This window comes from Pseudophryne corroboree, chromosome 10, assembly GCF_028390025.1.
Source record: "Pseudophryne corroboree isolate aPseCor3 chromosome 10, aPseCor3.hap2, whole genome shotgun sequence".
Taxonomy (NCBI): Eukaryota; Metazoa; Chordata; class Amphibia; order Anura; family Myobatrachidae; genus Pseudophryne; species Pseudophryne corroboree.
In genome coordinates, this window is record NC_086453.1 from 353126462 (window position 1) to 353147658 (window position 21197).

The following is a 21197-nucleotide window of genomic DNA, read 5'->3' on the forward strand; positions in this document are numbered from 1 at the left end:
GTGACGTATAAGGGAGGATGTTCCGAGGTGGTTAACGTCCTTACCCCTACTTATTACAGCTTGACAAAGGGAACACACGGCTTGACACCTGTTGTCCGCATTTCTGGTGAAATACCTCCACACCGAAGAGCTGATTTTTTTGGTATTTTCACCTGGCATGTCAACGGCCATATTCCTCCCACGGACAACAGGTGTCTCCCCGGGTGCCTGACTTAAACAAACCACCTCACCATCAGAATCCTCCTGGTCAATTTCCTCCCCAGCGCCAGCAACACCCATATCCTCCTCATCCTGGTGTACTTCAACACTGACATCTTCAATCTGACTATCAGGAACTGGACTGCGGGTGCTCCTTCCAGCACTTGCAGGGGGCGTGCAAATGGTGGAAGGCGCATGCTCTTCACGTCCAGTGTTGGGAAGGTCAGGCATCGCAACCGACACAATTGGACTCTCCTTGTGGATTTGGGATTTCAAAGAACGCACAGTTCTTTGCGGTGCTTTTGCCAGCTTGAGTCTTTTCAGTTTTCTAGCGAGAGGCTGAGTGCTTCCATCCTCATGTGAAGCTGAACCACTAGCCATGAACATAGGCCAGGGCCTCAGCCGTTCCTTGCCACTCCGTGTGGTAAATGGCATATTGGCAAGTTTACGCTTCTCCTCCGACAATTTTATTTTAGGTTTTGGAGTCCTTTTTTTACTGATATTTGGTGTTTTGGTTTTGACATGCTCTGTACTATGCCATTGGGCATCGGCCTTGGCAGACGACGTTGCTGGCATTTCATCGTCTCGGCCATGACTAGTGGCAGCAGCTTCAGCACGAGGTGGAAGTGGATCTTGATCTTTCCCTAATTTTGGAACCTCAACATTTTTGTTCTCCATATTTTAATAGGCACAACTAAAAGGCACCTCAGGTAAACAATGGAGATGGATGGATTGGATACTAGTATACAATTATGGACGGGCTGCCGAGTGCCGACACAGAGGTAGCCACAGCCGTGAACTACCGCACTGTACTGTGTCTGCTGCTAATATATAGACTGGTTGATAAAGAGATAGTATACTCGTAACTAGTATGTATGTATAAAGAAAGAAAAAAAAACCTCGGTTAGGTGGTATATACAATTATGGACGGGCTGCCGAGTGCCGACACAGAGGTAGCCACAGCCGTGAACTACCGCACTGTACTGTGTCTGCTGCTTATAGACTGGTTGATAAAGAGATAGTATACTCGTAACTAGTATGTATGTATAAAGAAAGAAAAAAAAACCACGGTTAGGTGGTATATACAATTATGGACGGGCTGCCGAGTGCCGACACAGAGGTAGCCACAGCCGTGAACTACCGCACTGTACTGTGTCTGCTGCTAATATATAGACTGGTTGATAAAGAGATAGTATACTCGTAACTAGTATGTATGTATAAAGAAAGAAAAAAAAACCACGGTTAGGTGGTATATACAATTATGGACGGGCTGCCGAGTGCCGACACAGAGGTAGCCACAGCCGTGAACTACCGCACTGTACTGTGTCTGCTGCTAATATATAGACTGGTTGATAAAGAGATAGTATACTCGTAACTAGTATGTATGTATAAAGAAAGAAAAAAAAACCACGGTTAGGTGGTATATACAATTATGGACGGGCTGCCGAGTGCCGACACAGAGGTAGCCACAGCCGTGAACTACCGCACTGTACTGTGTCTGCTGCTAATATAGACTGGTTGATAAAGAGATAGTATACTCGTAACTAGTATGTATGTATAAAGAAAGAAAAAAAAACCACGGTTAGGTGGTATATACAATTATGGACGGGCTGCCGAGTGCCGACACAGAGGTAGCCACAGCCGTGAACTACCGCACTGTACTGTGTCTGCTGCTAATATATAGACTGGTTGATAAAGAGATAGTATACTCGTAACTAGTATGTATGTATAAAGAAAGAAAAAAAAACCACGGTTAGGTGGTATATACAATTATGGACGGGCTGCCGAGTGCCGACACAGAGGTAGCCACAGCCGTGAACTACCGCACTGTACTGTGTCTGCTGCTAATATATAGACTGGTTGATAAAGAGATAGTATACTCGTAACTAGTATGTATGTATAAAGAAAGAAAAAAAAAACACGGTTAGGTGGTATATACAATTATGGACGGGCTGCCGAGTGCCGACACAGAGGTAGCCACAGCCGTGAACTACCGCACTGTACTGTGTCTGCTGCTAATATAGACTGGTTGATAAAGAGATAGTATACTACTAATATTATATACTGGTGGTCAGGTCACTGGTCACTAGTCACACTGGCAGTGGCACTCCTGCAGCAAAAGTGTGCACTGTTTAATTTTAATATAATATTATGTACTCCTGGCTCCTGCTATAACCTATAACTGGCACTGCAGTAGTGCTCCCCAGTCTCCCCCACAATTATAAGCTGTGTGAGCTGAGCAGTCAGACAGATATATAATATATATAGATGATGCAGCACACTGGCCTGAGCCTGAGCAGTGCACACAGATATGGTATGTGACTGAGTCACTGTGTGTATCGCTTTTTTCAGGCAGAGAACGGATATATTAAATAAACTGCACTGTGTGTCTGGTGGTCACTCACTATATAATATATTATGTACTCCTGGCTCCTGCTATAACCTATAACTGGCACTGCAGTAGTGCTCCCCAGTCTCCCCCACAATTAGAAGCTGTGTGAGCTGAGCAGTCAGACAGATATATATAATATTATATATAGATAATAGATGATGCAGCACACTGGCCTGAGCCTGAGCAGTGCACACAGATATGGTATGTGACTGAGTCACTGTGTGCTGTGTATCGCTTTTTTCAGGCAGAGAACGGATTATAAATAAAAGTGGTGGTCACTGGTCACTATCAGCAAAACTCTGCACTGTACACTACTGAGTACTCCTAATGCTCCCCAAAATTAGTAAATCAAGTGTCTCTCTAATCTATTCTAATTCTAAACGGAGAGGACGCCAGCCACGTCCTCTCCCTATCAATCTCAATGCACGTGTGAAAATGGCGGCGACGCGCGGCTCCTTATATAGAATCCGAGTCTCGCGATAGAATCCGAGCCTCGCGAGAATCCGACAGCGTCATGATGACGTTCGGGCGCGCTCGGGTTAACCGAGCAAGGCGGGAAGATCCGAGTCGCTCGGACCCGTGAAAAAAAACATGAAGTTCTGGCGGGTTCGGATTCAGAGAAACCGAACCCGCTCATCTCTAATACACACAGGAGGGGGGACACAGTCACGCAGGAGTGGGGGGGACACAGTCATGCAGGAATGGGTGACAGTCACCCAGGAGGGGGGCCATAGTCACACAGGAATGGGGGACACAGTGTCACACAGGAGTGGGTGGGACACAGTCACACAGGAGTCGGGGACACACAGTCACAAAGGAGGGGGGAGGACACAGTCACACAGGAGGGGGGAGGACACAGTCACACAGGAGGGGGACACACACAGTCACACTTGGGTAGGGACAGTAGTACACATTGTTAGGGCAGATAGAGACACACACACACACACACACACACACACCTGGTGATAAAGGGGGAAACAAATGCAGAGACAGACAGTAGGTGACTGCTACAGAAGTGGGACATGTGTGGCTGGGGGCAGATGTGGAGATCTGTCACTTACTAGGATCCTCAGATGCTGCTGGTCACACCTCCTGTACTGGGGCAGTGACAGTCCCTATCAGAGACAGACCAGCATGCATTGTGCAGGGCAAGCAGGAGTCAGTGACATGCACTTCTGTGCATGTGTTATCCAGAACAGCCAATGGGAGAGAGCAGGGGTGGAGTCACTTGCCGGACAGCTGAAGTGAAGACTCTACTTAAGCCTACAGGACACGGCAGCAGGTACCCTCTACCTTCTTACCCACTACCCACCAGCAACCCCCGTCTCCCCCCACCATCAAACTGCAACCCCACCTTCCCATCAAAGCAGCTGCAGTGGTGATCCTGGGCTGAACTTCACCAACACACGCAGCCTGGCGGTCCAGTGTGGCTCCGCCCCTTTGTCTGTGTGACTCCGTCCCATCCCCCGTGTAGCTCCGCCCCCTTTTCAGCGATTACTGTCACTAGAGGAGGGGGGTAGGGGGAGGCTTCAAGTTGCTGGCGCTGCTGCCTGTCATACAGTGACAGGCATAGCACAGCAGCCGGCAGCAGATGGGACAGAGCGGTGCAGCAGCAGAGATGCAAAGCAGGGAGAGCGCCTCTCCAGCCAGGCGCCTACCTGCTTTGCATCCCTTTGCTGAGTGGGTAGCGCCGGCCCTGTGTACAGCCATGCGTCTATATGTACAAAGACTGAAAATTCCAATAGTGATTTCATTTAATCACAAGAATTGTGAGCATTATTGATATCTACAGAAAGTGTACATGTCTTCTAAGAGTTTACATTATAGCACTTCTGAGGTCTGTAAATGGGTTGGAATGAAATTCCAGATGGACGGGATGCCAGTGGTCCGAATACCAACTGTGGCATCCTGATTATTAAAATCCCGACAGGGGAAATGAAATAAACTTACCTTCCCCCAATGGACACCTAACCCTACCTGTTTGCAGCCTAAACCTAGCCCTCCCTAGTGGTGCATAACCCTAACCCCACCTCCCTGCAGCCTAAACCTAATACTCCACCCACAGTCTAACCCTAACCCTCCCCGGGGGTGCCTAACCCTGAACCCCCCTACCCGCAGCATAAGCCTAATCCTCCCTGGTGGTGAATAACCCTAACCCCACCTCCCTGCAGCCTAAACCTAATACTCCACCCACAGTCTAACCCTAACCCTCCCCGGGGGTGCCTAACCCTGAACCCCCCTACCCGCAGCATAAGCCTAATCCTCCCTGGTGGTGAATAACCCTAACCCCACCTCCCTGCAGCCTAAACCTAATACTCCACCCACAGTCTAACCCTAACCCTCCCCGGGGGTGCCTAACCCTGAACCCCCCTCCCCTCAGCATAACCCTATCCCTCCCTGGTGGTTCATAACCCTAACCCCACCTCCCTGCAGCCTAAACCTAACCCTACACCCCACAGTCTATCCCTAACCCTCCCTTAGGGTGCCTAACCCTGAACCCCCCTCCCCGCAGCATAACCCTCCCCTCGCAGCGTAAACCTATCCCCACAGCAGCTTACCTCTACAGCGGCACAGCAGTGTATCAATCGGGATCTTGGGTGTTGGGATACCGGCACCAGGATTGTGATCTCTGTTGGGATTTCAGCACCGGCATTCCATTAAGTGTCGGGGTTTCGGCGTAAGGATTTTGACAGCCAGGATCCTGGCCACCCAGATCCTAACCTGATCCCCTGTAAATGCCTGTGTTTAGGCAAGAAAGGTGGCTCCAGATACCGATAATGCTGATCAAATAACTACTTACATTCCTCATACATTACACTGAAGGAGCAACAGGTGTGTGGTGAGGCTGTTGCTTACAGTATATGTAACATGACATTAAAGAATGATGCATAGAATGGTTTGGTATGAAATCTCAGGAGTTAAAATACAACATTCAGGATGCCGACAGCGGCATCCCAATGGTCAAAATCCCAATGGATCCCATTAAGTATTTTAAACCTCCTATCCCTAACCGAACCCTCCCACCGTCTAACCCTAACATTCCCTTTCCACAACCTAACCATAACCTCGCTCACCACTGCAGACTAACCCTAACCATCCCCATAGTGCCGGACTGTAACACCAACTAACTACCTGGATCCGTCAGGATTATGACCGTCGAGATTATGACTGCCGGGATAACATCCCACATAAAATAGAATATACGTAATATAATGCAGTTTGTAATCAATGGGATCTTTTCCTGCAGGTCACATTAAGGGAGACCTTTTGATTGACATCAGTACTGGATCCCTCATTCATCATCTCTATACAGCCAGTGGATATTTCAAACAGATCCTTGTGCTGAAGTGCTCGGAGCAATGTATCATGGAGCTGAACAAATGGATTAACACACATACAGGAGCATTTGATTGGTCTCACATGATGGCATTTATTAAATGCCTAGAAGGAAATAGGTAACGTATCTGCCCAGACATCACTCAATCTAATAGTAAACCTAGTCTTATTTCACAGTAAACTATTCCAAACGCTCTACACACCAAAAAATGAAAGAGTTACGGTAAAACTTACCTTCATTAACTCTTTTTCTTCGAGGTCTATGGTCTCCACAGGGTAACCTTTGGGTTTGATCTGGTGGAGACCAGGACTAGCACAGAACAATAAAGCTTTGCGAGGCTCCCAGGATGCAATAGACTCCTCTGCCTTCATACCATGTCCCCATGATCAGGCACATCAGTTTTAGTTAACAAGCCTAAAGCAGGAGCTGGGGAAAGTAGAGAAGAAAGTATGGTACACACAGAAATCACACTCTCATAGAGAAGAGAAGTTAACAGGTAACCGTAAAGGCAATCCATTGAAGCGTGGTGCATCAGGGTTGGCGCCCTGTGGATCCCATGGACCTCAAAAGAAAAATAGTTAACAAAGGTAAGTTTTACCATAACTCTTTATTTTCTTCTTCAGGGTCCATGGTCTCCACAGGGTAACCTTGGGATACCCCAAATCAGTTGTTATAGGGAGGGAGGATTGCTGAAAGGAGGACTTGGCGGCCAAAGGTTGCATCCTGAGAGCCAAAAGTATCAAAGGCATAGAACCTAAGAAACATGTGGGCAGAAGACCACATAGCAGCCTTGCATAATTGTACAGCAGTTGCTCTGTGATGTGCTGCCCACGAAGAACCCACAAAGTGAGCAGAATGAGCAGATACTGTACTCAGAAAAGGCAGATCAGTCTGTGTTTAAGCCTGTGAGATGGTCATGCAAAGCCAATGTGCCAATGTTTATTTATTGGCTAGCCAATGGGACTTGTAGGATTTTTTATATATTGGTTCAGCTGTGCATGGAGAGACATCATTGGACACTGTTTATTTAAATAGAGGAAGGAGTTTACCTGAGGCATATTCACACATTGAAAAAGACCCCAGTTTGGGGAAGAAATTCGTTGGTTGAGGAGGCAATCCGGTCTTTATGAAACAGGAGGTTTTCTTGATACCAGCAGTTCTGACAGTTTTTGCGGGGTATTCCCAGGATACCCACCATTACCTTTATGAGCAAATATTGAACTGTTTAATCCACAGTTCCACCAAATCTGGTAGCCACCCATTCTTTAAGATGACTGGAAAGCCTACCTTTGTTGAGAAAGATATATGCCTTGCACTGCACTTTGTGTTCTAGTTTAGAACATTTTTATCTCATTTTTTTGTTAATTTATGTCCATTAAAACTGTGTTACACTATATATTCTCTTTCTATTTTTGTTGTATATACCATTTATGGAGACGGTATATGAGAATAAGTGACCAACTGGATTAAGGAAGAAGCGCTGGTTAAGTTGTTCCTTCATTCTCTCTGTTTGTTTGCACTACTGGTGAGGGGTGAAGGATACCTCTAGAAGTGTATGACTGACAGGCTGCTTCTGCGCATGGGAAAATTCTTCAATTCTTTTTTCTATAACAGAATTACTGTGTACACACACAATTGTGGCAATGCGCATCATGTAACAGGGATAATATGTATCAAAGTGCGCACACCAATTACAATGGGGGCCATTCTGAGTTGATCGCTTGCTAGCTACTTTTAGCAGCAGTGCATAGTCGCCACCCACGGGGGAGTGTATTTTCTTTCGCATGCAAGTATGCAAATGCCTTTGCATCGGAGCTCAGCAAAAACACTTTGTGCAGTTTCTGAGTAGGTCTTAACTTACTCAGCGCTTGCAATCACTTCAGTATTTTTGGTCCCGGAATTGACATGAGACACCCATCCTGCAAACACTTACACACGCCTGTGTTTTCCCTACCACTCCCAGAAAATGGTCAGTTGACACCCATAGATGCCCTTTCTCTGTCAATCTCCTTGCGATTGGCTGTGCGAATGGATTCTTTGCTAGTACCGTTGCACAGCAACGATGCTCTTTGTACCTGTACGAGGTCCATGCGCATTACACCGTGTTCACATGCGCAGTTTTGCCATTTTTAACCTGATGGTTGCGCTGCAGAAATAGACAGCGAGTGAACAACTCGGAATGACCCCCAATATACAGTACCGTGTGGCAAATGTAACCCAAAGCACACCATTTTTAAAGGGTTAGTTAGAGAGAAATATGGACAGCAATATCAGACAGAGAAAGATTGAAAGCATGCAGCAGTACTAGCATAAGTCACATACAATGCACAATAAACAATTTAATTGCAATGGGCACTGATATCAACTACACTGCTCTGTGTAACAGGCTTGGTAGGATGCAGCGCTTGTATAAACTGCTATGTGATAGAGGTATACATGGATATTCTGCCCACTACTCCTGGAGACCTACAGAGCTCTAATGATGGCTGCCCATTATCTCTCTGTGGAGGAGGATGAGGGAGGAGTAGCCCAGGGTGGGAATACTGCTGTGGAATGGCGCCCTGGTCTGGGAGAGGGGATGCAGGGGAAGCTCTGGCCTACTCTCTGCTGAATGTAACCACTGGTACTCCGGGCCTGTCTTTGTCCCCAGAGCCAGTATACATTACAGCCCTGGTGGTCTAGTGTGGCTTCAAGAACAATTAATGGTCTGGAAACACCTCAGTGCTACTGACCCTCTCCCCAGTTCAGCAGTAAACAGACTGCGCAATACGCAGTTCCCATGAGAGGTAACCTGCCTTACCTGTACACCAGTGACCTGGTTGAAGTACAGAGTGCCCCAGTTGGGGTGTTGCGGCCCGGTGGGGGTGTCGGAGTATCAGCACTGGCTCCCTGTTGAACTGCCAGATACTGATTGGTCAGTGAAAAAGTGAAAAAAATGAACATGTAAAGAAAATATATGAACGCTTTGGCTGCAGTGTGTTGCCTTTGTTCAGTGTGACCAGCTCCATGGTTGCCCCAGAAACAATTGATGTACCTAAGTATGGGGGCAGGGTATGAAGCTATAGGAGCCCACTGCATCCTGGGAACCTCACAAAGCTTTATTGTTTGGTGCCAGTTCTGGTCTCCACCAGATCATACCCCAAGGTTACCCTGTGGAGACTATGGACCCCGAGGAAGAAATAAAGCAGTGAGTTCTCACTGGGCCTCATTTAGCCTGGGTTGACAAAAATCTCTCTATTGTGCGCTGCATGCTATGGCCTGCTGGTAGTACATGTAGTTCAGCAGACTTAGACAATATTACTAAACCCCTAATGTTTAATTCTTTATTAAATTAACTTGCCCAAATCTTGCCAATAGGTAAAAAACAAATAAAAATACTCTTAGTGAGGGACATGAACTTGCTCTTCGTGGAGTATAGACATAAAATTATCAAAGAAAACCTTGTAGCACATTACCCACCGGGCATGAGTCTGGCTGCAGCATGGGAAACCATTCTGTTGGCTGATCCTTAATGAGCTCTTGTGACCAATGAATGAGCATATTATGAAGTCAGATTGATTAAAGGGCTGATATCTACTGTTACAGATGGAATACAGCATTCTGCAGTAGTGGGACCAGTATATGAGGAAAAAATATAATCAGCACAGAAATTCAATTAAATGTCTGTTTTCTTATTTATTTTTGTATCCAATAATCTCATAAATACTATTTGGGTGGTACCTTAAAGAATATGTCTAAAACATAAAGCAACACAAAAAAACTATTCTCAAGAGTCCTCTGGCTCTGTGGCATAAGAAGTTCTGAGAACTGACTCTTCATGTGCAGTAAATCTCTAAGCACATAGAGCACGCCTCTAAACCTTAAGAGTAGAGATGAGCGGGTTCAGTTCCCTGAGAACCGAACCCTACAGAACTTCATGTCACGAGCCAGGATCCGAGCCTGTCTTGGGTTTTCCCGCCTGACTCGGAAACCAGAAAGAGGCAAAACGTCATCATCCTGCTGTCGGATTCTCACGGGCTTTGGATTCCATATAAGGAGCCGCGCGTCGCCGCCATTTTCACTACAGTCCCGGAGAGTGTAGCGAGAGGACGTGTCTCTCTCCTCAGTGTCTGCCTGTGCGAGAAAGTGGTGTGGTGACCTGCTCTGTCTTATGTGTCATTCCAGTGCTGTCTTGTGCTACATCAGTCCAGTCACAGCGGTGGTGTACTCTGCTGCCATATGTCCAGTGCTGCTGTATAAGTCCAGTCCATTTCAGTGGTGTTGTGTTGTTCTGCATCAGTCCAGTGGTGGTGTCCCTGTGCTGCATCAGTCCAGTAACAGTGGTGGTGTCCTCTGCTGCCATATAGAAACATAGAATTTGATGGCAGATAAGAACCACTTGGCCCATTTAGTTTACCCCTTTTTTTTACCATATTTTTATCTCAAACCTTATTTGATCCTTATTTCTTTGTAAGGATATGTCTATACCATGCATGTTTAAATTGCTCTACTGTCTTAGCCTCTACCAACTATGATGGGAGTCTATTCCACTTGTCCACTACCCTTTATGTGAAGTAATTTTTCCTCAAATTTCCCCTGAACCCCCCCACCCCACCCCTCCTCCAGTCTCAGTGCATGTCCTCGTGTCCTATTGCTTTTCTTCATTTGGAGAATGTTTCCCTCCTGGACTTTGTTAAAACCATTGATATATTTGAAAGTTTCTGTCGTGTCCCCCCTTTCCCTTCTCTGCTCCAAACTACACATATAGAGATTTCTCAGTCTTTCTGGGTGTGTTTTTGTGATGTAAGCCATGTACCATTTTAGTTGCCCTTCTTTGTACAGTCTCTAATGTATTACTATCCTTTTGAAGATAAGGCCTCCAGAACTTAACACAGTATTCTAGCTGAGACCGTACCAATGACCTATACAGTGGCATTATTACTTATTTCTTTCTGCTGCTGATTCCTCTCCCAATGCAGCAAAGCATCTGACTAGCCTTCCTCATTGCTTTGTTACATTGTTTACCTACCTTTAAGTCACCTGAAATATTGACTCCTACTGTAAATCCCTTTCCTCCTCAGTAGTTCCCAGTATAGTGCCATTAATACTATATTTAGCCTTTAGATTTCTGAGACCCAAGTGCATGATTTTGCATTTTTTTGGCATTAAACTGTAATTGCCACAGTCTTGACCATTCCTCTAGTTTACCTAAATCCTCAATCATTTGTTTTACCCCACCTGGTATGTCTACCCTGTTGCATACCTTTGTGTCATCTTCAAAAAGGCATACTTTCCCTTTAATGCCATTTGCAATGTCACCAATAAAGATATTAAAAAGCACTGGTCCAAGTACAGAACCCTGGAGTACTCCACTGGTAACATTTCCCTCCTGTGAATGCACTCCATTTACCACAAGTGTCTGTTTTCTATCCTGCAATCAAGATCTTATCAATTTCATAATCCTAGTATACAATCCCAAGCTTTCAAGTTTATTTAGCAGTCTGCGATGTAGAACAGTGTCAAAACCCTTACTAAAGTCTAGATAAGCTATATCCACAGCTTCACTTTTATCCATCACTTTAGTCACATAGTCAAAAAAGTCAATAAGATTTGTTTGACATGATCTCCCCCCCCAGTGAATCCATGCTCTTTGGGATTTTGTACATTTCTGGATTTGAGATAGTCTACAACTCTTTCTTTTTAGAGTGTTTCCATCAATTTCCCTACTACTGATGTAAGACTCACTGGTCTGTAGTTGTTTGCCTCTTCCTTGCTTCCACTTTTGTGCAGTGGGACTACGTTCGCTCTTTTTCAGTCCTCTAGAATAACTCCTGTAGCTAATGACTGGTTGAATATTTCTGTCAATGGTTCTACCAGTACCTCTTTAAGTTCTTTTAGTATCCTTGGATGTATCCCATCTGGCATCATAGATTTGCCCACTTTCAGCTTTGAGAGTTTTTTAGGACCTTCTCCTCTGTAAATGTACTTGTTTCAATTTCCTGAATATCCCTGCAACTTAACTGTGGCCCCTTCCCCTCTCTTTCAGTAGTAAATACTGAGCAAAAATAATTATTAACATGAACTGCTATTACATTGTCTCCCTCAACAAGAATCCCAGTCTCTGTATTTAGTTTTATTATTCCACCTCTTGTTTTTCTCCTTTCGCTTATACACCTAAAAAAAAGTTTTGCCTCCTTTACCCACTGACTGGGCCATTTTCTCCTCAGCTTATGCCTTTGTACATCTGATTACCTTCTTAGTCTCTTTCTGTCTAACAAGATATATCTCTTTGTCTTCATTATTTTTTGTCTGCTTATATTTCCTAAAAACCAGTGCTGCTGTATAAATCCAATCCATTGTAGTGGTGCTGTGTTGTCCTGCATCTGTCCAGTGGTGGTGTCCCTGTGCTGCCATATAAGTCCAGTGGTAGTGCTGTATAAGTCCAGTGATACTGCCGTATAAGTCCAGTGACACTGCGTATAAGTCTAAATCCATTGGTACTGCCGTAAAAGTCCAGTGATACTGCTGAATAAGTCCAGTGGTACTGCCGTATAAGTCCATTAGTACTGCTGTACAAGTCCAGTGGTACTGCCGTATAAGTCCATTGGTACTGCCGTATAAGTCCATTGGTACTGCCGTATAAGTCCAGTGGTACTGCGGTATAAGTCTAGTGGTACTGCCGGATAAGTCCAGTGGTACTGCTGGATAAGTCCAGTCCAGTGGTACTGCCGTATAAGTCCATTGGTACTGCAGTATAAGTCCAGTGATACTGCTATATAAGTCCAGTGATACTGCTATATAAGTCCAGTGGTGCTGTCCTTTGCTGTATAATATATTCTCCAAATAAAGGGGTTATTAATATTTAATCCAAATAATTTTTACAGGGTTTGCCCTGTGTTGTGTAGGGATATGCTCTCCTGTGCCGAATTTTGTGTTATATAACTCCAGAAAAATAATGGAGAACAAAAATTTGGAGTATAAAATAGGAAAAGAGCAAAAACCACTTCCTCCTAGTGCTGAAGCTTCTTCCACTAGTCATGACATAGGAGATGAAATGCCATCAACGTTGTTTGCCAAGGCAGAGGCCCAGTGTCATAGTAGAGGGCATGTAAAATCCAAAAAGCCAAAGTTCAGTAAAATGACCCCAAAAAATAAATTTAAATGGTCTGAAGAGAAACATAAACTTGCCAATATGCCATTTACGACATGGAGTGGCAAGGAACAGGTAAGGCCCTGGCCTATGTTCATGACTAGTGGTTCAGCTTCACATGACAATGAAAGCCCTCATCCTCCCGCTAGAAAAATTATAAGCATTAAGCTGGCGAAAACACAGCAAAGAACTGTGCGTTCTAAAATGGTATCACAAATCTGAAAAGGAGAGTCCAAGTGTGTCAGTGGTTGTGATGCCTGACCTTCCCAACACTGAATGGGAAGAGTTGGCTCCTTCCACCATTTGCACAACCTCTGCAAGTGCTGGAAGGAACACCCACAGTCCAGTTTCTGATATTCAAATTGAAGATGTCCTTGTTGAAGTACACTAGGATAAGGATATGGGTGTTGCTGGCGCTGAGGAGGAAGTTGACGAGGAGTATTCTGATGGTGATGTGGTTTGTTTATATAAGGCAGGGGGAGACAGTTGTTGTCCGTGGGATGAATAAGCCCATTGTCATGCCTTGGCAAAATACCCAAAAAGCCACCTCTACAGTGTGGAATTATTTCTCCACAAATCTGGACAACAGGTGTCAAGCCATGTGTTGCTTTTGTCAATCCATAATAAGTAGGGGTATGGACGTTAACCACCTAGGAACATTTTCCCTCATACATCACCTGCAGCGCATTCAGAATTCATTGTCAAGTTCAGAAACTTTGGTTAAGAGCATAAGCAGTCCACTGACACCTAAATCCCTTCTTCCTCTTGTACCCAAGCTCCTGCAAGCCACATCACCAACTCCCTCAATGTCAATTTCCTCCTCAGTCAGGAACGTCAGTAGTCCTGCAGGCCATGTCACTGGCATGACTGACGAGTCCTCTACCAACCGGGATTCCCCTGGAGGATCTTTGAGTGGTATGCCTACTACTGCTGCTGCCGCTGCTTTTGTTGCTGCTGGGGGTCGATCATCATTTCAGAGGGGAAGTCGGAAGACCACTTGTACTACTTCAACTAAGCAATTGACTGTCCTACAGTCCTTTGCAATGAAAAGTAAATATGACAACAGTCATTCTGTTGCAAAGCAGATAACTGAGTCCTTGACAGCTATGTTGGTGTTAGACATGCATCTGGTATCCACCATTGGTGCAGTGGGATTTCGACAATCGATGGAGGTAGTGTGTCCCCAGTACCAAATCCCATCTAGATTCCACTTCACAAGGAAAGTGATTCCCGGACTGTACACGTACATTAAGAACAGTGTCCTCAGTGTTCTGAAAAATGAAGTTATACCTAGTATCCACTTAACCATGGACAAGTGGAGCAGGGCAAACTAAGGACTACATGACTGTGACAGCCCACGGAGCAGATGTATTGCCTCCCGCAGCAACAACAGCAGCGGCACCAGTGGCCGCATCTCACAAATGCCAGCTCGTTCCTAGGCAGGCTACACTGTGTATCACCGGCTTCCGTAAGAGGCACACTGCTGACAACCTCTTACGGAAACTTTGATACATCATCGCACAATGGCTTTCACCACTTACACTATCCTGGGGATTTGTGATATCAGACAATGCCACCAATATTGTGCATGCATTACATCAGGGCAAATTCCAGCATGTCCCATGTTTTGCACGTACAATTAATTTGATGGTGCAGAATTTTTTGAAAAATGACAGGGCCCTGCAGGAGATGCTGTTGATGGCTTGAAAAATTACAGGCCACTTTCGACATTCAGCCACTGCGTGCCGAAGACTGTAGTGCCAGCAAACACTCCTGAACCTGGCCTGCCATCACCTTAAGCAAGAGGTGGTAACTAGGTGGAATTTAACATTCCATATGCTTCAGAGGATGGAGTAGCAGCAAAAGGCCATTCAAGCCTATACATCCACCTAAAACATAGGCAAAGGAGGGGGAATGCACCTGACTCAAGCACAGTGGAGAAAGATTTTCGTCTTGTGCAAGGTTCTCCAACCCATCAAACTTGCCACACGTGAAGTCAGTTCAGACATTGCCAGCTTGAGTCAGGTCATTCCCCTCATCAAGCTTTGCAGAAACAGCTGGAGAAATTGAAGGAGGAGATAAGATGGAGTGATTCCGCTAAGTATGTGAGACTTTTGGATGGAACCCTTCATTCGTTTTTCCAGGATTCAAGGGTGGTCAATGTGTTGAAATCAGAGCACTACATTTTGGCCACCATACTCGATCCTAGGTTTAAAGCCTACGTTGTATCTCTCTTTCCAGCAGACACAAGTCTGCAGAGGTTCAAAGACCTGCTGGTGAGACAATTGTCAACTCAAGCGGAACGTGACCGGTCAACAGTTTCTCCTTAATTTTCTCCCGCAACTGGGGCTGCGAGGAAAAGGATAACATTTCTGAGCCCACCCGCTGGCGGTGATGCAGGGCAGTCATGAGCAAGTGCTGACATCTGGTCCGGACTGAAGGACCTACCAACGATTACTGACATGTCTACTGTCACTGCAGTACTGCAGTCTGCAGTCTGCAGTCACTGTCTACTGTCACTGCATATGATGCTGTCACCATTGAAAGAATGGTGGAGGATTATATGGGTGACAGCATCCAAGTAGTCATGTCAGACAGTCTGTGTGTATACTGGCAGGAAAAAGAGGCAAGTTGGAGGCCCTTGCATAAACTGGCTCTATTTTCCCTAAGTTGCCCCCCTCCAGTGTGTACTCTGAAAGAGTGTTTAGTGCAGCCGGTCACCTTGTCAGTGATCGGCGTAGGAGGTTATTTCCAAAAAATATGGAGATGATGATGTTCATCAAAATTAATTATAAATTCCTCCAGGAAAACATTTACCAACAACTGCCTCCAGAAAGTACCCAGGGACCTGTGATGATGGATTCCAGTGGGGACGAATTAATAATCTGTGAGGAGTATGTACAACTGAAAGGGGTGAGGAATCAGAGGATGAGTATGAGGACGACATCTTGCCTCTGTAGAGCCAGGTTGTGCAAGGAGAGATGAATTGCTTCTTTTTTGGTGGGGGCCCAAACAAACCATTAATTTCAGCTACAGTCCTGTGACAGACCCTATCGCTGAAATGATTGGTTTGTTAAAGTGTGCATGTCCTATTTATACAACAAAAGGGTTTTTAAAAGCGCTATCCTGTCTGACACTGCAGTGCTACACCTAGATGGGCCAGGTGTTTGTGCCGCACAATTGTGTTGCTAAATTTGGTCACCCAGTGACCTCAGTGCATCTCTTTTCTTCCTTTACATTATGTGCTTTATGGGGCCTAGTTTTTAAAATTGCCATCCTGTCTGCCACTGCAGTGCCACTCCTAGATGGGCCAGGTGTTTGTGCCGCCCACTTGGTTCGCTTAGCTTAGTCATCCAGCTACCTCGGTGCAACCTTTTGGCCTAAAAGCAATATTGTGAGGTGTTAAGAATAGACTGGAAATGAGTGGAAATGAATATTATTGAAGTTAATAATACCGTAGGGTCAAAATTACCCCCAAATTCTGTGATTTTAGCTGTTTTTGTGTTTTTTCCCCAAAAAATCATCCAGATCCAAAAACAAAACCTGAAAGGGTGGTTTTGGCAAGACCAATCCAGATCCAAAACACGAGCGAGGATCCAGATCCAGATCCAAAACACAAAAAGTGCCCGTCGCACATCTCTAGTTTATACAACATAAGGGTGGGTGGAAGGGCCCAAGGACAATTCCATCTTACACCTCTTTTTTTTCTTTGCAATATGTGCTCTTTGGGACCTAGTTTTTAAAAATGCCATCCTGTCTGCCACTGCAGTGCCACTCCTAGATGGGCCAGGTGTTTGTGCCGCCCACTTGTGTAGCTTAGCTTAGTCCTCCAGAGACCTCGGTGCAACCTTTTGGCCTAAAAACAATATTTTGAGGTGTGTGGTGTTCAGAATAGACTGTAAATGAGTGGAAATGAATGTTAATGATGTAAATAATACCATGGGATCAAAATTAACCCCACATTCTGTGAATTTAGCTGTTTTTATGTTTGTTTGTTTTCAAAAAACATCCATATCCAAGACCAAAACCCGACAGGATGGTTTTGGCAAAACCAATCCAGATCCAAAACACGAGTGGACATCCAGATCCAAAACCAAAACACAAAACCCGAAAACTGTCTGCCTCACATCTCTAGTTTTTAGTACTGCACACCAAAACCACTGGGTTTTTTTCAGCAATGCAGTGGTTAAACAGAACACAGAAAACCTTTTTTTTCCTTTCAGCAGTGCAGTGCTTATTTAGACCTCAATATGTGTGCTCTGCTCTGTTCAATTATCAGGTGTATTTGATTACACAGAAGTAAATCCTAGCTTTTGAATACCAGACAGTATTTACACGTATGAGAATCAACTAAATAAGCAACTGTTTCTCTTCACAGTGGCAAGTTATGAATCACAATACACTCAGAGTGTCCAGCGATTTTATATAATTATGATTATTTAGGTGACTTTGCATCCCAAACTACAATTTTTGTCACTCCAAGGCATACCTCCCAACATGACCCTCTCCAGGAGGGACAGAATGCTCTGCTTCTGGACTTTCCTCTTAATTTATGATTGCCAGAACCTGTAGTGAAACACCTCTGTTATCCATTAACCTGATCAAAACATGTGCTGACAATCATAAATTAAGAGAAAAGTCCAGGAGCAGAGCATTGTGTCCCTCCTGGAGAGGGTCATGTTGGGAGGTATGCTCCAAGGGTCGGTAAGATGTGGACTGACCCTTGGAGACTGCTGTGGCTACATTGCTGGCTCCTACACAGTGACAGGAGCCAGTTGATGCAGGTGACAAACCTGTTTCACAAGCAAAACTGATAATTTATACTGAGGGTAGCAATGCTTCACTTTCCCACATGCAGACACCAGTATATAAGAAATTGTCAGGGCTTTGGTGAATATGGTTGCTATGTAGCAGGTGCAACAAGCCCAGATGCTGCAGGTCACAGAGTACAAGGCAGAAAATAAATACTGAGCTTTTGTAAAGGAGCTGGTTCAAGAAAGGCAGGGACATGGGGTCTCTGGGCCAAATTGTTTGCAGAAAATGACCTTTGCAGATGATGTGGAGGCATATCTTTTTGCTTTTGAGCAAGGTGAGAGCTACCAGTGGGTGGGAGAGAGCGGAGTAGGTGGGAAAGGAAGGGGTCCAGGGGGCAGATTGAGGGGGGATAGAATAAGATGAAGGAGAGGACTTCCGTGTCTGTGGTGGGGTGGAAGGAACACAAGGTAGGATGGCTGGAGAGAGGATGGTGGGGGAAGAGGTGCTTATGATGGGAGACAGAAGGAGATTTCATGACAGACTGCTTACATTTTGGAGGAGAAGGAGGCAAAGTGAGTGGCAGTGAGGGAGGAAGGGAAGGGTGGATGGGGGCAACAAAACTGAGTGTGGAGGAGTTAGTGGAGTTATAGAAGGAGGCTGCCTGGTAGGGACAGGCCATGGTGGATAAAGGAGGATATAGAGTAGCAAGGGAGGATTGAACAGTGGGGTTAAGAGACAGATACCAATATTGCATCTGGTGATGGTGAGTCTGGGCATGGAGAGGAGAGAAGGATATGAGAGAGTAAAAGAGTAGATGATAGTCAAAGAGGGGGAAGGGAGAGTTGGAGAAGACAGATAGATTAGAATAATGAGTGAAGACAAGGTCAAGGGAGTGGCCAAAACTGTGAGCTGGGGTAGAGGTCCATTGAGATAAACCAAAGGAGAAAGAGAGTTCAGATTAGTGGATGCTGTATAATGATGTCAATAGGGATGTAACAGTTACTGTGGATAATAGAGGGGAGATCAGAGGAAAGGAAGTGGGGAAGCCAGGCAGTAAAGTTGTGAAAGAATGGTGAGGAGAAGCCAGGGGGTGGGTAGATGACAGCCACATGGAGGTGGATGGGGTGAAAGAGGCAGATACAGTAGACCTCAAGTATGAAGAAATGAGGGAGGGTTCAGGTGGGATGACACAAAAGGTGCAGATTGGGGAGAAGAGGATGCCCACTCCACCACCGTGGTGGCTGTCAGGTCTGACAGAATGGGTGAAGGAGAAGCACCCATAGGAAAGGGCAGCAGGGGAGGAGGAGTCAGGGGAGGAGAGCCAGGTTTCAGAGAAGGTTAAGAAAGTGAGAGATGAAGAGGTCATGGATAGCAGACAGCTTGTTGCAGATTGATATGGCAATTGATTAATGCATATTGGGTATGGGAGGTTAATGGGTCCTGACAGTGTTGACAAATGTGTAAATGGGTGTTGTGTGGGTGAATTGATAAATGGATGGCAAACCACCCCCCTTTTGTTAACATAGTCTTTGGTAAACACGTAAGTGTGAAATTATGTAAATAGAATGATGGAGTGTATTGGACTTTTAGGAAACCTTGCACCAGCCCTGACCACTTGCCAAATATAAATTGTACATGCAATTTAATTCTTCCATTAGCACAAAAGTGCCCTAAATGCTCTGAGACCCACATGCTGTGTATGAAAGAGGTTAAGCAATGAAAAAAATTATGCTCTGATCATGTTCAGTTTTATGCTCTGCTTTATAATTGATTCAAGCTGGGTTTTAAGCAGAGAATAAGTCTGTGCAATGGAATAAAGCTGGAAGGATCTGAGTGTTCCGTATAGAGATATCCAATAGCCACCTGTTCGCCATCACTGCCATATAAAATGCACCTGAAAAGATTAAAGGTGTGTCTGATTGAAAGTATAGAATAATGCCCAATCTCTACCACCTTAGAGGAACCTTTCCAGAAAACAAATAATGTCTCCCTAAATTTTACCTTCCCACCCATTGAATCTCCATTAAAAATCCTGTCCTATAAAGCTATATCTTACTTCTAATATGGTGGCATTGCTAGTCCTAGATCCAAATGCACCTTATTGTGTTTGTATATTTCAGTGACCAGTGTCAGGACAAAGACATGACATTGAAGACAGCAATAACAAAGATCGTAAAATGTCACATTGACAATGAGAATCTGACAGACCCAGAGGTGCTCCCACCAGCAGACTGTGTCATCAGTGGATGGATATTGGAGTTCATCAGCAAAGACCAAGATGATTATATAAAGAATTTTAGGAAATTCGTGAAGCTACTAAAACCTGAAGGATACCTGATATTGATGGGAGTTTTAAATGTAACTTATGTGATGATTGGACAGGACAAGATATATGTGTTTAAGTATGATGAGAACTTTGCAAGAAAAGTTCTCACTGATGAAGGGTTTATTATTGATCACTGGGTAGTCCAAAAGAGAACAGCAGTGAGTGACTGTACAGACTATGAGGCAGTGATATTTATCACAGCTCACAAAGAGCAATAAGGGACTGATATTAAATTGCATGCTGGGTCCGGCACAGTATCCACTGCACATACAGTACATCTAAATCGCTTTGTGTATGCTTTCTGATTGTGGGCCTAATTCAGACCTGATTGCAGCAGCAAATTTGTTCTCTAATGTGCAAAACTATGTGCACTGCAGGTGGGGCAGATGTAACATGTGCAGAGAGAGTTAGATTTGGGTTGGGTGTGTTCAACCTGAAATCTAAATTGCAGTATGAAAATAAAGCACACAGTATTTACCCTGCACAGAAACAATATAACCCACCCAAATCTAACTCTCTCTGCACATGTTACATCTGCCCCCCCCTGCAGTGCATATGGTTTTGCCCATTAGAGAACAAATTTGCTGCTGCGATCAAGTCTGAATTAGGCCCTGTGTTTGTTTTCAATTTTTGACAAACGCATGTAAATGTATTAGGTATTACTGGGTGGTGAATGGGCAATGTCAGGAAGTTGACTATTCAAATGAGGCCTAGATGAATTGGGGGCCTGTGCCCAGGTTATAAAGTTGCATACCAATTTCCCAGATTGGCCTGCTAAGCAACTTGGTCTGATCCATTGCCCAGCTGAATTGTGTGACATTACATTTTCAGTTAGAGGATTGAGTAGTGGATGTTACAATGCCAAGGATGAACTGTAACATGGCATCATTTGAACTGGAGGGCACTGCAATGTGTTATAGTCTGATCTGTTCATTGAAATGTGGATGACACTTTAATGTGATATAATATGAACCAATGCACTTTATGGTGGCATAATATGAACTGGGGCACTGTAACGTGGCATAATATGAACTCGAGAGCACTCTAACATGGCCCAGTG

General features: G+C 44.8%; 1 protein-coding gene across 1 annotated transcript in view; it reads left to right on the plus strand.

The window, feature by feature from the left end:
• The window catches only part of LOC134965633 (nicotinamide N-methyltransferase-like), a 34756-nt gene extending 14401 nt beyond the window's left edge, over positions 1–20355 (plus strand). Inside the window, exons 2-3 of the mRNA XM_063941971.1 lie at positions 5838–6045; positions 19932–20355. Coding sequence (XP_063798041.1) covers positions 5838–6045; positions 19932–20355 — 632 coding nt within the window. The remainder of the gene's footprint in view (positions 1–5837; positions 6046–19931) is intronic.
• The last annotated feature ends 842 nt before the right edge of the window (positions 20356–21197 follow it).